General features: G+C 37.6%; 1 protein-coding gene and 1 non-coding gene across 2 annotated transcripts in view; one reads left to right on the top strand and one right to left on the bottom strand.

The window, feature by feature from the left end:
* Positions 1-3,892: 3,892 nt before the first annotated feature.
* The window catches only part of dnah2 (dynein, axonemal, heavy chain 2), a 67,287-nt gene continuing 54,898 nt past the window's right edge, over positions 3,893-16,281 (bottom strand). Inside the window, 13 exon segments of the mRNA XM_030159786.1 lie at positions 3,893-4,296; positions 5,729-5,879; positions 6,989-7,063; positions 7,586-7,762; positions 11,405-11,519; positions 11,977-12,128; positions 12,364-12,598; positions 13,654-13,838; positions 14,258-14,449; positions 14,622-14,812; positions 15,446-15,629; positions 15,806-15,954; positions 16,092-16,278. Coding sequence (XP_030015646.1) covers positions 4,151-4,296; positions 5,729-5,879; positions 6,989-7,063; positions 7,586-7,762; positions 11,405-11,519; positions 11,977-12,128; positions 12,364-12,598; positions 13,654-13,838; positions 14,258-14,449; positions 14,622-14,812; positions 15,446-15,629; positions 15,806-15,954; positions 16,092-16,278 — 2,139 coding nt within the window. The 3' untranslated portion in view covers positions 3,893-4,150.
* Positions 10,455-10,527, top strand: trnav-uac (transfer RNA valine (anticodon UAC)). Its single transcript has one exon. It is a non-coding gene; the product is annotated as a tRNA-Val (tRNA).

Genomic DNA, 16,281 nt, shown 5'->3' with positions numbered 1-16,281 from the left:
TATTTTCTTCGTCATTTTTAGCCTACAGACTAGTCCACATAATGTACCGTGATGTTTTTGGTCAAATTCCAGAATTTGCCTAATGTCACCTCTCATGTCATGTATTTAGCCCACACATTTGAACTAACTATTCTTTTTTACGGTAAGATAATATTTACTGCTGCACCAATTAAACGCCTTTAAAATGTAATGTCAATCATCACATGTACCCTATTTAGTCATTAAAACACTGGTGTTTCGAAATAATGCAAAAAATGTAAAGGAGCGAGTCTTTTGAACGGCTCTTTTCAGTGAACGGCTCCCTTCAAAAAGCCAAAAGTCCCATCACTAGTGTCCGCAAGTGTTCTGGTCCTCTAGGATGCTGGTCTGGGTCTTCTTCTTTGGTTTTGATTGGCAGTTAGCACTCAACTCAAAATGCACATTACCGCCACCTACTGGACTGGAGTGTGGTACAGAAAATAAGCAAGAAAAAAAAATACTAATAAAATAAGTAAAATAAATAAATTTGCTCATCTGGGTCACAGAGGAAGTAGTTAATACTGTTCACTAGGTTACTACTGTCCTCAGAACAGGTTCTCTGCTAGCTAGACGATTTTTTTTTTTGGGGGGGGGGGGGGGGGGCGGGGGGCAGAATCCAATTGTTCCATGATATTTTTGTTAGTTTGCAGTTCACTATAGTAACTTTATTACCTATTCAGCTTGTTACGTCAAGTTTTTAACATTCCAACAGCTAAGCTAACAGTACTTTTTTTTTTTTTTTTTTTAACTTTATTAACATTTGAGTATACAGTACAAAATTTTAAACAAGATGTCAAAAGGGAAAAACATTTGAACATATAAGTTTAAGAAAATAATGCATAGATTTAAAAACACTAAGCATAATATACAAATAATAGTAAAAAAAAAAAAAAAAACTAGAAGCACTCGGAGAGCGCAGACCTCCGCCAAGGCTGATCAGTGGCCCCCCCCATGGGCCCCCCACCCCCGATCACCACCAAAATTTAATAATTTCTTCCTTATCCCATTTCCAACAAACCCTGAAAATTTCATCCAAATCTGTCCATAACTTTTTGAGTTATGTTGCACACTAACGGACAGACAAACAAACAAACAAACAAACAGACAAACAAACAAACAAACAAACCCTGGCAAAAACATAACCTCCTTGGCGGAGGTAATAAATAAATAAGTAAATAAATAAAAAATAATAAATCTGACAAATATAAATAAATAAATGCAACAGAGAGTTCAGTCAGTATTAAAGAATTGTTTATAAATACCAAAGGTGTTAGTGGTTGTTTTTTTTATTATTATAAATGAATTCTAAAGATTTAATATAGTTTTCAAATTCTAATAGGAAGATTTTAAAATTTGGGTGTGTTTTATTTTATTTGTTTTTATATATATGAAATTTTCCAAATAATATGAACAAATTTACAGTAATTTCTAGATTGTTATTATCATGTTTAAAATAAGTAATTACATTTTGGGATGTTATATTTATTTTATTGTTACTTTTATATATGATATAATTTTCAATTTTGGACCAAAAATTAGAAGAATGTTCACATAAAAAGAATAAGTGTAGTTTCAGATTCAAATTAACAAAAGTTGCATATTTCTTCCTCATCATAAAATTGATACAAAATAGTGTTGGAAGGATATATGTTACATAAAATTTTGAGATGTAAAATTCTAATTTTGTTTGTAATACAGTATTTATACAGTAATGTCCATGCTTTTGACCACTCAATTTTAGAAAAAGTTGAATTCCATACTGCTTTACCTCTGGGGGAAATTTTCCTCTTTTCATTCAATGCATTGCGTATGTCTGTTATTACAGCTTGAACTAAAAATATTAATGCCATTAATCAATAAACAAGGTTTATTTGTCTGTGATGATTAGATAACAAAGATGATTTTTCATAAGTAAGACAATGCCATTAGGGATTGCTTTGAATACGTAGTTATATTCTTTATTTGGAATTGGAAACGAATTTATTGTCATGAACTGTTCTTATCTTAATAAGTTCCCATCTTTGTCAGAGGTAGCTCACAGTACAAATGTCCCTCGTTATGTTACGTGTTTTACGATGTTACATCGGTCATGTGTGACGTATGGACGCAAAATTTAATTTTTTTTTTTTAAATTTTAAAATAAAAACAAAACACATAAAAATAAAACAAAAATAAGTAAAAATTGTAAATTAAAAATAAAAACATTCAAAATTAAATACATGAATAAATATAATCAAATGTATTAAAATCCAAGTAACAACCATTTTTGAAAACGTATGGAGAAGACAGTACTGAGAATAAATTCAATTAAACTGTCTTGACTTGCTCTTATAAATCAATAAAACTCAACTGAACACTTAACAAAACTGAACAATGAGACACTGGAACTTGTTCTCCATGAACAGGCTGATTTACACTGAGAAGAATATTATTCCTGTGCTGCACTGCATTTACTGCATTTAGAAAATAGAACATCCAGAGGTCAGTCATGAACAAAAAGCGACTGAATACTGATTCAGTGTATAGACGTAATCACACAATTACCACTCATGAACACTAGAGGGCAGTCAAAGCCCACGGAGTCTGAACATGACAGAAAACAAATAGGCTCCCACACAAAAATCTAACACAGTAACAGGAAAAACGACAAAAAATAAGCAAAAGAAACTGAATGTTTTACCTACAATGGGTTTTCTCCCTTTTATAAACAAAACTATAATAGAAATTATCAACAAAAAATAGATACAATAGATATATGCATAAAAAGTATAATACAGCATTCCCACATCCCTCTTCAGAATAAAGTGGTTCAGAAAATGAATGAATGCATATTTGTTATTTTAATGTCGTGTATTTCAATGTTATTTTAATTGCTCTATTTAGGTTTTATGCCACTGCACTTTTATTGTAAAGCACTTTGTGATTTTATTTGTGGAAACTGTTATAGAAATAAAGTTCTTCACACATTTTCAGATTATTCATTATCATTCATAGTACTATAACTAGAAAAGCTCACACCATTTGGTTTCACATGACTGTTAAAAACAGTGTGGACTCTCATTTTGTGACAAAACTACAACCATCAGAGGAAATAGCACACTGACAGGGCTGGTTTAATTTTGTGGAGGGAGTAAAAAATCAAATCAAATCAAACCAAATCAAACCCTATTATGAAGTGAAGACCCCTTAAACTAGAAAGAATGTGCATGTGAATGTTCAAGAATGTTCAAGTTTCATTGGTTTGAAGCCTGAAGTTTGGAGATTTTTCCGATAAAAAATAAGTAAATCACAAAAACCACTTAGTTTTTTTTTTTATGTTTTGTTTTCTTTGTTTTGTTTTTTTTTTCCCTCAAACCTAGGAGACCATGAGAATATGTGAAGTGATTCTTGATCCTTCAGCCTTTAAGACCACACTGTAATACCACTGATGACCACTAGATGCTGCTCCAGAGACACTCAGACTGAACTTCCCTCTATAAAAATAACAGTAATAACAATAACAACACATTTTTTTTGGGACTCATTCCTGTTTTACTTGTTTTATTTGGACGTTGTAGTTTGTACCGTAGCCCATTTGTAAATTATTGTTTGCTGATAAGATTTTAGGAAGTTACACTAACAACAACAAATGATTATGCCACACAAGTGAAAAAATGGTAGGTGTTTAACTGGGTTAAAAAAAACAAAAACAAAAAACCCCCCAGAAAATGTAAATAATAAGTAGTACAGAAAAACAAAAGTCAGAAAAAAGTCTGAAACACTCTGATACAAACATAAAAGTCAATTATTACTTAAGTGTCTTTTTTTTGTTTGTTTTATGCCCTAACAAAGACTGTAGTTGAAAGCTGTTCCCACAGGTAATAAATGACAGTGAAGTTAAATTTAGTTAATGTTTTTTGCCCAACTCTAGTCACTTCTTTTGAGCCACAACACTAAACTCCTAGCTCAAGAGAACCCAAATTAAACACGTGGAAATAAGTGATGTAAATCTACAGGAAGAAGTAAATAATCTGTGACTATGAAGAAGAGAATGAAAAGAGACTCCAAGTCTTTATTTGAACAAAAATACACAAATACCAGCAGTAACAACACAAACTGCTGTGTCAAACATCTGAGAGTGTGTCTGCAGGCCTTAACTGTCCAGACTCAGGAGCAGAGCAGTGCCTCTCTTGATCCAGTGCTCTGGAGTTGCAGATCCAGAACTGAGTTTGACACCGATCACAAAAGATGCTCGACCTGAACGCACCGGGAAGTAGTAACACGGACACATGTATGTATCTGTGGACATACAACACACAAACACAGAGTTCAGCCAATGAAACCACATGACTACATCACAGATGACATTCAGGAAGATGAAGAAAACAGAATAAATTTGATTTCTATCTGTGCATCTCACGTGCATATTCAGAGATGCACGAATTCAAGACTGTATGGCCTGTATTTACAGAAAAAAGCGGATTTTACTTACCAATATTTTTGACATTTCTGAGGCGTAGTTGATTATTAAGGCATTAAAATGTTCATATAATAACTGGTTGGTGACTGTCTAACATGCAGGTTTCATTACTGAGGAAAAGGGGCTTTTTCAGCTTTTTTTTTTTTAAGTTGTGAACGTTAGCTCTGGCAAATGGTTCACTCAGTTATATCAAGCTTAATTTCCTTCTGATTTTAGGATCTTAATTTAATAATTAAGTAATTTCACTGGAATTCCACCACTTTCAAAGAAACACCACACTGATGTAAACAGTTCATCGCAGACTCAACCAGAAACAAAGAAGTTTCAGTGTAAAAGGTAAGAACCAAGCAACATCTTCAGGTGTTCCTCTGAGAACCAGACCAATGAAGTCATGTACAGTCTACTCTCGTTAAACCGCCCGCCGTTATACCGCCATTTTCGCTCACCGCTGACCAAAACCATTGCACAAAAATCCCCAATGCATTATTCCATTAGCTACCGCCATTTCCGCCTATCGCCATCCGCCAGCCCAGTTCCATGCACAAACAACACTTATACCATTGATTTCCCGACCGTTATACCGCCAGCGTGATTGCCATCGAGTACACATAAATTTTAACAATGCACTGAAACAAACGCGCCAGACGCTGATCGCAACAAGCTACGAGTAGGTCTACGGAACGGCCACCGTTCATTTATCGCAGAACACTCAGTAGGTCAGGATGTCGGGAAGAGGACGTGGGATTAAGCCAAAGCCTCAAGATGATGGGGTGTCATTTCCCGACACGGTATAATAATACTTAAAATGTTTCCCCACTTTAAATGATCCCTTACAACATAACAGAATCAAGATTTATTTAGAAACGCAATTAGAACAGGTTAACGGAGGCAGCATAGACATCATATAGTAAAGACATGCACATTATGGACGCAACCCGTTGTAACGCCATTTTCGCTATACCGCCAATTTGGCCGTGAACGGAAGTTGGCGGTATAATGAGAGTAGACTGTATATCCCTACACATACTATGGTTCTGATTCTCTCTGGGAGAAGAATCTCCCATCAGCCTCATTTCCCCAAGTCCAGGGAAGTGTGTAATGTTCTGTATCACACTGTACCACATCCTTGCACTATATTCTAAAAAAAAAAATTAAACAATTACCCTGCAAAAAAACAATAATGTTAGATAAACAAGGATGTAGACATGAGTCAGTAGGATCCATTTGGAGAAAACGTTCTAAATGACTCACTTTTTGCCATCTTTTTACGGGTGGTCACAGGTTTGAAGTGGATGACAGGCATAGGACAAACCATGTGCATGGGTTCAGCCTCCACCAGACAGGAGTTCTTCTTGTCCCAACTGGCCCCCTCCAGGTACAGACCTCGGATAAACACTCCATCCTCAAGAATGCAATGGAACAGAAAAAGGATGGAAAGAGAGAAAGAAGCCAGGAGAGTTAAACAGTTGTTTGGAGGTGACATTTTCCATACTGATAAAAACAGTCTTTATGACCTTCAGACCATTTATAAACAGTGAGGAGGAAGCTGGACAGGAACAGATGTAGGGAGGAAGATGAAGATATAAAGAAGGAGGAAGGAAAGACAACAGCTGGAAGGAAAAGGCTCCTCCATCTATTTTGAGGGATGGATGGAGGTTCCTTTTCTACCAAATAACTTCTGGTTCTTAAACTGGCTCTGTTTTAGTGATTCTTGGAGCCAGCCCATGTTTCTCACAGGTTTTGAAAGGAACTGTTCTATGGAGGGTGGTGACTTTGCACAATACAGGAACATCTTAGTATATTTTTAACATTTTTCTAGGTAATGGATTTTTAGTTTGTTTCTTATTTGTTACGACGTTTAACTGAAACCAGTCTGATTATTTTCCTCATCTCCTCATTTCTAGCTTTTCTTGAAATTAAAATAGATGATTTAATCACCACTAAACACCGACTTTAATCAGTAGTTCCTGTATACTGTCTCCACATTAGTCCATTCAGTTCACTGTACTCAGGTGATCTGCAGTTTACTAGAAGCAAATGAACCTCTGTGAAATCAGCTCAGTCACTGGAAAGGAGGTGAATATTTATCTAGTCTGTTTTTATACTCTATATTTTTACTTAATTGACAATACTTTATAGGAATGCTAAATTATAAATTATTCCATTTATGAAAGCAATAAAAAGAGGAAAAGTTTGAAGGGGGTGAATGGGGATACTGTATATTGTTGTCATCTCATTTTCTCTTTCAAACTTGTAGAATATGACATGATCTCATCTGACAAGGAAAACCCAATATTTTTCAATTATGAATTTATGGTTCCAAATTATATTCACTAACCAGAATGACGGAAAGGAAAGGAAAGGAAAGGAAGTAGACAGAAGCTTTTAATAAGAGGGTATGTTGAATTAAGAATTAGTCCATCTTTTATCAGAAGTGAAAATGTGCAGCAAGTCATGACTACTAAAAGTTAATGGTTAGCTAATAGGAACACAAAACACGAAGGAGGTCACCTTGGCTGGGGAAAGGATGCTGCCCTCATCTGCAAATGATACTAGAAATTCCCAAGACAGTGTGTCCACTGAGACCTACAATAACAGTAAACAGGGTTAATGGGGACAGCACTGATGAGTGATTAAATGAGAACCACAAATCAGTAAGTGCAAATTTACCATTTAATCTGTTCTTTCACACTAGGGATGACAAACATAACAAAATAAAAATGTGTAGTGAGATGAAAATGACGCAACGAGACAAAAAATCATACAAAAACAAAACACGATGAAAAGTTCAAGCTCAAGATAAGAGACATAACATAAAATAAGATGAAAATGTCATAAAAGATAAATGATGTAAGATGAAAATAGATGATGTTAAAAAGACAAAAGTAACATGACAGACCAATATGTACAAAGACGTAACGTAAAGGTAGAAGATAAGGTAAAACATGCAGCAATATAAAACAGACATGAAAAAGACAAATTTTAAGTTGACACTGAAAACTGACGTGCACATTGGAGTTAATACTCATTTCAATGTCAAAATGCTTTGAATGTGAGGTTCAGTTTGGTAAAGGTGGTGTTCACTTTGTACTGTCTGTGTGAACACACATTGTGTTGCCGAGCAAAGGACTGCAGTACGGTGGTGAGAAAGCTGTTTGGGAAGGTGAAGGCGGAGAGCCAGAACACGTTGGGCGGTTGAGTCGTCTTTGCCCACTGGGTGAACTCATCCACTCGCTGACAAAGATCCCGGGTCCACAAGGCCAAAGGCTTCACAGAGGGATACACCTAGTGGACACAGAGACACACAGAGGGACGGACTGAGTGAGACACGAAGACACACATGACTAATCTAGATTTTTTTGTTTTTTCAGCTTTTAGCAGCTACTCTTAACAGGCCTAATGCACAGTTGAATGAATGAATGAATGAATGAATAAATAAATGTATTTTTGGTTTTACATCAGTCATTGTACTCAGTACATCAATTGTAATAAACATAAAAACCAAAAACAGAAGAGGCTAGAAGCAAAAGCTTATTTTTTGCCTATCCTTTTCAACTAATACACTGCTTACGTCAACTTAAAGCTATACCGTATGATGTGGCATTTTTACACTTTTCTTTTGTCATCTTAAAATGCTCCTAATAAGTGTGTGTCAAACTAAAATGTAAAAGAAATCCACCAGGTATTGAAACTCAAAAATGTTTAATTCTCATATATTTCTGATAAAAGTCTGACCAATCATTTTAGTCGGTCCGAATGAAATAATTGGCCGAACCTGACTGAGCCTCCTGTCAATCATCCATTACGGCCGTCCAGCATCCGATCCATTATCACCGTCTCACATCTGATATGTGTACCACTGAATCTGACGCTTCACTCACGCTGCTCCTCCTGTTACTGACCACAGTCTACTGTCTAGGATGTGTTTGGATAGAACTGACATGCACATGTGGAAGGGAAAAAACGGATTTATGAACAGAAACGACAACTGAGGGGCACAAACGGGAGTCTGATGAATGAAGGATGGAGATAAAAGTCCGGAAGTCAGCTGTACTGGACTGAACAGGTCTGCATAAAGCTCAGCTTTTCTGACGGTGGGACTCATACAGGTACATGTACATGGTGTCACACATGTAAGATGATGTAGGATGATAATTGTATGGACTATGAAACTTCAAATGTCCACGGAAAATTCGCGGAGGCCGCGCGTTCACAGTTCGCGCGCCCATCCCCTGGGCACTGCAGTGAAAACACTGACCCAGTACTGCACAGACCAGGTCTACTGATGGAACAGGAGCCGCGGGCCCGCGGCAGGTGGATGATGCATCTGATTACTGAGGGAGGGGTCCGCGGACACGCCAAAACGGACCGGACCTTCGCCTCTGCTTCCTCTGTTTTCATCGCGCATCAGATGAGAGGAGGAGAGAGGAGGAGGAGCCTCAGAACTCAGGCAGAGGGAAGTGGGCGGGGCTTTGGAGGGAGGCGGGTTGTTCATGTTCAAACTTTTACTAAGTGCTGTGAGAAATGCCACATCGGTAGGTATAGCTTTAAATGTGTACAGCATCGAGCATTTACACCATAATAATAAATAAAAAAAAAGTCAACAACAAAAACACATCTACCATGTCAATTCAATATTTCTAAATAATTTAAACTTAAAGTACTTTTTTTTTTTTTTTAAACTTTGCCAAAGGAGTGAATAACTTAAATGCATCATAAGGTCCATTCCATAATTTCACACCCACAATCCCCATTCATGTAGACTTCACATGTGCCCCTACTCTAATCCACTCACACATATCAGAAACTCTGAAATTTGAATTACTCGCTCTTAATTCCAAGAAACCACACCTGACCTTTGCAACAATACTATTTTCATCCTTCATGTTCCCTGTACCTATTTAGAAACAATTCTTTATACCTCTTTTTAAATGCATTTATGTTTGTACTTTCCTTTATCTTCTGTTCTAGATTGTTCCACACAGTCACTCCACAGCTTGTTATGCACATACTTTTCATTGTAGTTCTTACTTTATGCTTTTTAAAATTTAGCTCCCCCTTAGATTGTAGCCTCCTTCTCTTTCAGTGAGCATTCCCCAAATATTTTTTGGCAGTAAATTATTTCTTGCTCTGTACATTATCTGCGCTGTTTTAAATTTAACCAAATCCATGAATTTCAATGTGTGTGATTTTATCAATAGTGGGTTTGTGTGTTCTCTGTATCCTGCTTTGTTTATTATCCTTATTGCTCTTTTCTGTAGTCTGCATATGGGCTGTAGAGTGCTTTTGTAGATGTTTCCCCAAACCTCCACACAATATGACAGATACGGTAAGAATAATGAAGAATATAGAATGTGCAATGATTTATGATCCAGTATGTGACTTATTTTACTCAGAATTGCAGTGCATTTTGCCATCTTTGTTCTTATATGACCAATATGAGGTTTCCAGCAGATTTTTTGATCCAAGATTACACCAAGAAATTTTATTTATTTATTTTATTCCATTTACTCTTTCTATTTGTGTGTCATCAATTATTAGTTCTAGTGTGGTGGATGATGAGGTTAAGTGTATTTTAACTGATGACTCACTCTTCTTCACTCCTCATACTGAGCACTTGGTAAAATTATGGATTAAGAATGGATTAAGATTAAGAAATATTAACTGCAAAAGTGCTTTGTGATAAAGCCCCTGATCTAACATGCAAACATTACAAGTGCAAGTATGTTCCTTAAAATTCACTTGATGGCAAATAAGTTATCCTTAAAAAACACAAAAGAATGTGCAGGTTCTGTGCTATTGCTGTGATTTAATGGCTTGAATATATGATAATATTTTTCCATACAATGTACATATTGATTTTTAAATTCATAACAATTTTGTACAAATGTGGAGTATATCAATGATAATAGACATTGTTAATTTACCAAATTTATTATGAATGTATTTGCCTGTCTATACACTGTCTCTCTCACATGGTTCCATGGTGTAGTGGTTATCACGTCTGCTTTACACGCAGAAGGTCCTGGGTTCAATCCCCAGTGGAACCATGTCTATACACCTGAGTTTTTGGAATACTATAGAAGTCTCTTGTGACTGAAGAGCTGCTGATTCCCTGATCTGGTAGAGGAAAGATCTGTTCTTGAGCAAGGCACTTAACCCCTAGCTACCAGGGCACCTGACATGGCTCTAAGCTCTGACAGGATCAGTTAGTGACCAGTTAAAAGCAGAGGGTCAGTTTCGGCGTGTGTTGCATGTACAATACACTGATGAATAAAGATTCTTCTTCTCACCACACATTTGAACAGGCTGATAATGACACTCTAAAGGCCCATTTATGCTCAATGTTAATACGTACATCTATACAGACGGAGTGTTCTGTCTGTCCTCTGTGTTCATTACGTTTGTATTTTTGTATGTCCTCTGGGAGTTAGCAGATGCGTACCTAAATGAGGGAAATGAAGCAGTACAGCTGGATATTGCAGGGGCTGTGTTAAGATTTGAAGAGAATCATTTCTAGAAATATTGGAACTTTTTGCAAAGCGACTGTGTGAGCTGGTGAGAAACTATTTACAACCACTAACATTCTCAATATCAACATTAGTAATATCTCCTCTGTCATTACCATGTTTGTAATTAATGATTTCCTTCTTTTTCTTCTTCTCTCAAAGACCCTTCTCCTCCTCTTGGTATTTGGTCAGTATGTTAATTCAGAGTGGTGCCCTCTGGTGGATTGATCGCCAAACGTTCATTTTGATGCAGAGGATGCATAGAAGTATAAAGGCAGTGACGCTTGAATACTTTTGTAACAGATGTACCTATTTATGTACATAAAGTGAGCATAAATGGGCCTTTAGCATCCGTCACTGAAGAAGACTCATGTTGAATAGTGAGTGTGTTACAGTGTTCTGAATATGTATATGTTACCTTCTCCCACAGCGGCGGTACACGGGCATCATAGATACAGCTGAACATTTCCTCCAAGCTGGGTGACATTAACTCTAAGCCCCTGATTCCTTTCTCCAGCTCAGTGAGGGACGAACTAACACAAACACACAGCATATTAATAAGATAAGAACAACATCACTGAAAACTTAACGTCCTTAGTGTTCTGTCCTCATAAGAACTCTAGGATCTCAGATCAAATGAGAACATTTCAATCAGATATATGTGCAAGTTCTCATTCATCCGGGTCATTGTTCATCCTTTGTTGTTTTCAAAGTTCAACAAGGACTGGTTTTGTTCTTGAAAACATTTTGAGAGATGAAATGTTTTCAAGAAAAAAAAAACAGTGCAGTTGAACTTCAAAAACAACTAAGGATTTCAATCAGATCAATACTTAGTCCAGTAAATGTTGGTAATATCTGAATTAGATTGACAAGGTCGGAACTAATGATTAATTTCACACTAAAAACACAGGTATGTAGTTTGTTTCCATGCTAGTAAAAGTAATCGTACGAATTATGTTTCACAGACAGAAATACACAAACAGTTCATACATAATGGTGTCCAGCAGGGCGTTATATCTTTCCATCTCTTGCAGCAGAACCACATTAAGAGGCAAAGGGTTTTCCTGTAGGACGGTCCTGGTCGCCTCATGGTCGATTAGTCCTGGGATATTCCGTCGAACATCTGCCGACATTTCTAATACCTGACAGCACCAAAAACACACGAAAATTAAAAACTAACGCAATTACAACTAAGGCTAAAGATTTATTGTAAAATCTTTGTTGTAACAAATGCAAGTCTTTACATCTGTCCTGAAAAAGGCCAACAGATAATTTATCAATCTACAGACTAAAACATAGTACAAGCATTTCATGGCTTGGCTTAAAAGGGAGGTCATGTGATCAGTCAACTCCCTCGCTTCTGTTATTAACTCTCACCTTTTCCTCTTGACTCAGTCCCGATCCCGGTACTGAGGGGCTGGTGACCTGGGGCTGCAGAGAGAGCAATGAGTCCAACAAAGTCCTGGTCTCAACAATCCGACTGGTGACATCAGCGTTAGGGTGGAGGCCAAACACCTCAGGCTGCTCTGTGGGAGGCAGGGTGGTGATGTGTTCAATGTATGAAGACCAGGAGCCATCAGCAGGGATGTAGTAATAGGTTAAGGACGACAATCTGAAAGAGGGTAAAGAAAAAATATAGGTCTCTGTTACAAACAAAAACAGGAACGAAAAAGGCCATCTGATCATCTGACACCAGATCAGCCAATAGGAACATTCAACTGTAATAACCTGGTTTCAGCCCGTAGAGGGCGGTCGATGTGTGTATTTAGTATTGACAGCCGGATGAGGGTTTCTTGAAGCATTGAAGCTTTTCATCAAATTGGTTCACTATGGACAACACTTAATTTGTTTTACTAAGCCATCTACTGGACAAAAAGTATCCAACAGGCAAACCTTTTACTATTTCATAAACATACAGTCCTATAAAATTGGCAATGGTCATGAGGGAAAATGGAAATAATAAAACTGGGGTGACTGCAGGGAATGTGTTTGTGTTACTTTTATCCATTTTTATTTAGAGATAGCAACTTTTCAACAGTGTGGCTCCATGTCAAAATGAAGATAAGCTCAGATAAATCACAGTAACAATCAACAATCTGAAAACCCTAAATGTGAGGGACATGAACCTCCACTGAGTCTCACTGCTTCATTTAATTCACACTGTGTGTCAAATCTCAAACCAATATATAATATATATAATATATAGTATAACCGGCCAGGATTTGGACATCATCATGTACATCATCAATACAAGCCTCGACACGTGCTTCGCAAAATATATCCTGGATTACACTGCACATGCTCTGAAGCTCCAGTGCAGCAAATCCCATCACTAGCATTTAGAACAGAGCATAAGTGTGTTCCGACATTGCACAAAGCTAACACTACTTCAATCAAAGTTACGGAAATGATTTTGTGTTGTATAACGTAGCAGTGTTAGATAGAGTGAGTGAAGTCAAGTTGATGTTACACTGGAAACTCATGCTCTGTCCTCTTTTCCAAATATGGACAGATTCAAACCGTCAAAATGCATAAACCCAAATCAATGTGTGACTGAGGTTTTGTTCACTTTCTAACGATAGAACCATTCTATATTTACAAAAGGATTGCATTATGTGATGGACTATTAACAACCTGTGGCAGAATAAACATTTTCCAGTGTCTTACTTGAAGCGAGGCTGCTCCACAGCAGCGTCACAGAAGTAGTCATTGATGTACGTGGTCAGAAGACGTCTGTCCCATTCATCTGTCACATGACCTCCATAGTTAACCCCTCCAATGAGATACCTGAGAGCCCCCCAGGGAACCTCCTCAGACTTATTCAGGTACAGACTCAGTAGATTCTCACTCATCTAGAAGGACATGAAGGAGATGTTTTAACTGAATCGACACAACACTGAAAACAATGGGCCAGTGAAAATGTTCTTTCTTTAACAAACTACATTAAAACACTACAATAGTAAGTGTACAGAACTGATTTGAACAAAAGCAACAAGAACAGCTTAATCCCAAGACTGTAAATCAAACTATTTTCTGTTAGTTTAACATCGTCCTGCTATGCAGTCTTTTTATATTTGGGATACAGTGCAGAGTACTGAGAATAAAATCCTCCCCCCCTTGCCCACATACCAGCTAATCATTATCAAACCTTAGTATATTTACCAAAGCATAGGCCAATTTGTTGACAGTACTTTACTAGACTTGTGTTTGTGCCCTGTTAATGCTAATTTCTGGAATGCTAATTTGTTTTCTTTGGTGTCAAAGCTCTGACCTCAAAGTCAGAATCACTGAAGTCGTAGATTTTATTCCAGCCCAGCTGAAGAAATTTCTTCCTTTCCTTCAGGATACAATGAAGAAAACACAGGGAGAAGAGCAGCCTCCTGTAGTTGGCAGGTTTGGAACATTGGTTGAATCGCTCCTCCGTCACCAGCTTATACAAACGCTTCATGTTGGCTTTCACACCCTAAGGGCAACAAAGAGTAGTGTTAAAGCCAGGTAGGGTTGTTTGGGGGAAGTATAGTATTAATATGTGGAGGCAAATAACACTATGAAGACAACAAAAATTGCCAAACCATTAAGTGGACATGAATGTACAATGTGTCTTCATCTTCATGGCTCCATGTGAGTGCACATACCTTGGGGGTTTCAGTGGCTATCTTGATGCCAGCCTGCAGGATGGTTATAGGAAACTCAGGATGTGGTAAAGAACTGAGCCAAAGTCTGAAATTTGAGTGTGGTTTCTCAACTTCCAGCTGCTCCACCAGCTTCTCCAGCTCAGGCATCCAGGACAGAGACAGGTGGCAGTTGGCAAGGAATACCCAGTGACCTGGAGAGAAAGAAGAGAAGCTGGATAAGTTGATGAAATTTAATAAAGCCTACTTTATGTCAGGTTTGTTTGTATTTCTACAGTCAAATGCAGGGTATTCCATAGGTCACTTGGAGAAATTTCAGGTTTTGGCACACAGTTTTAGATGAAAGATTAACCTTTTTCAATAAAAAAAAAAGTACATTATCTTATATCATTTTGGATGAATATTATTGTAAAAGCAGATATCAATGAACATCCAAACAAAATTAAAAAGTAATAGCACTGAAAACCCTGAGTTGCTCAGATTACATACAGCAAACACTGACAAACTTAATTAGCTTTTTTGGTAAGAGAGCAATAACGGCTTCAGTTCCTCATCTTATTCAAATTACATAAATCGGTTAATACGTCAAAATACGTTTTAGTGTTTAGTATTAAAAAATCAACTAGTTAAATAATGTCAGCAGCACATATTGTTTTGATTTGGTGTGACATGGCAGAACATAGTGTTATCACTATTGAAAGCTGCAAAACAGGTCTCCCTCGAAAAAGAGATTTTATCTCAAGGGACTTCATGGTTGAATAAAACTAAAACTAAAACAATATATAACCAGTGGAGCAGCCAGGCAGGCAGAGGAAAGGGTGGAGTACCATTCTTGACACCATTCTTGATCAGGTTTTTGGCAATGGGGGCCTGTCCTTGACCCATAGACAGTGCATGGAAGTCCCTGCTCATGCCAGAGGCTTCAGCCAGCTGCCGTAACGCTGCCGTGGGGTCGACGCCAGGAGACAGAACAAAGATCAGTGGAGTTGTGCAAGTGGACTCCTCAACAACCTGGAGAGAGGGTAAAGGAAGTAAGGTGAGTAAAGGCTAATCCACTGGACACTGACAGAATGGGTCCACATAAGCCAAACTCAAAGTGAATTGGAGCACTAACTCAAGGATGATACATACTGATAAAACCCAGGAAAAAAGTAATCTGAACTGGGTCACAAGCAGGTGAAACTTACAGCTTTCATATCAAGATCAGGTGATTCCACAAATCGAGGGCCCAGGTTTTTAGAAATGAAGGACGTGACGCAGAAGGGGACTCGGTCTTCACGCAAAGACCGCACCACCAGCATCTTCTGGAACTCATTAAGGTGATTCTCCCAGTTTCCTACGATGAAGATCAACAGAGGGAAGTGGAATGCAGGCTTTTATGGCATTAAGTTGGACAACAAAACTGGTAGCAATAAAAAAAAGCCAAAAAGAAAAAGATAGAAACAGCTGAAAGGTTCCATAACAAACACAAACCTGGTAATGTGGCGTTGTCTGGTTCTGCACTGGTAAACCAAAGATTCCAGTCTTTCGGTCGGTTCTCGAAAGACGCCGTGATACCATGAAAGCTCAGCAACTTCTCCAGGGTTAGGATGTTGTCCCAGCTGGATTCAGGGAGCCAACTGGTACACGGATTATCCATCTGTTTCTCTTTATCAAGTACCTA

This window comes from Sphaeramia orbicularis, chromosome 3 (genome assembly GCF_902148855.1).
Source record: "Sphaeramia orbicularis chromosome 3, fSphaOr1.1, whole genome shotgun sequence".
Classification (NCBI taxonomy): domain Eukaryota; kingdom Metazoa; phylum Chordata; class Actinopteri; order Kurtiformes; family Apogonidae; genus Sphaeramia; species Sphaeramia orbicularis.
The sequence above is the reverse complement of the archived record's forward strand: the minus strand, read 5'-3'. Positions and strand labels throughout refer to the sequence as shown.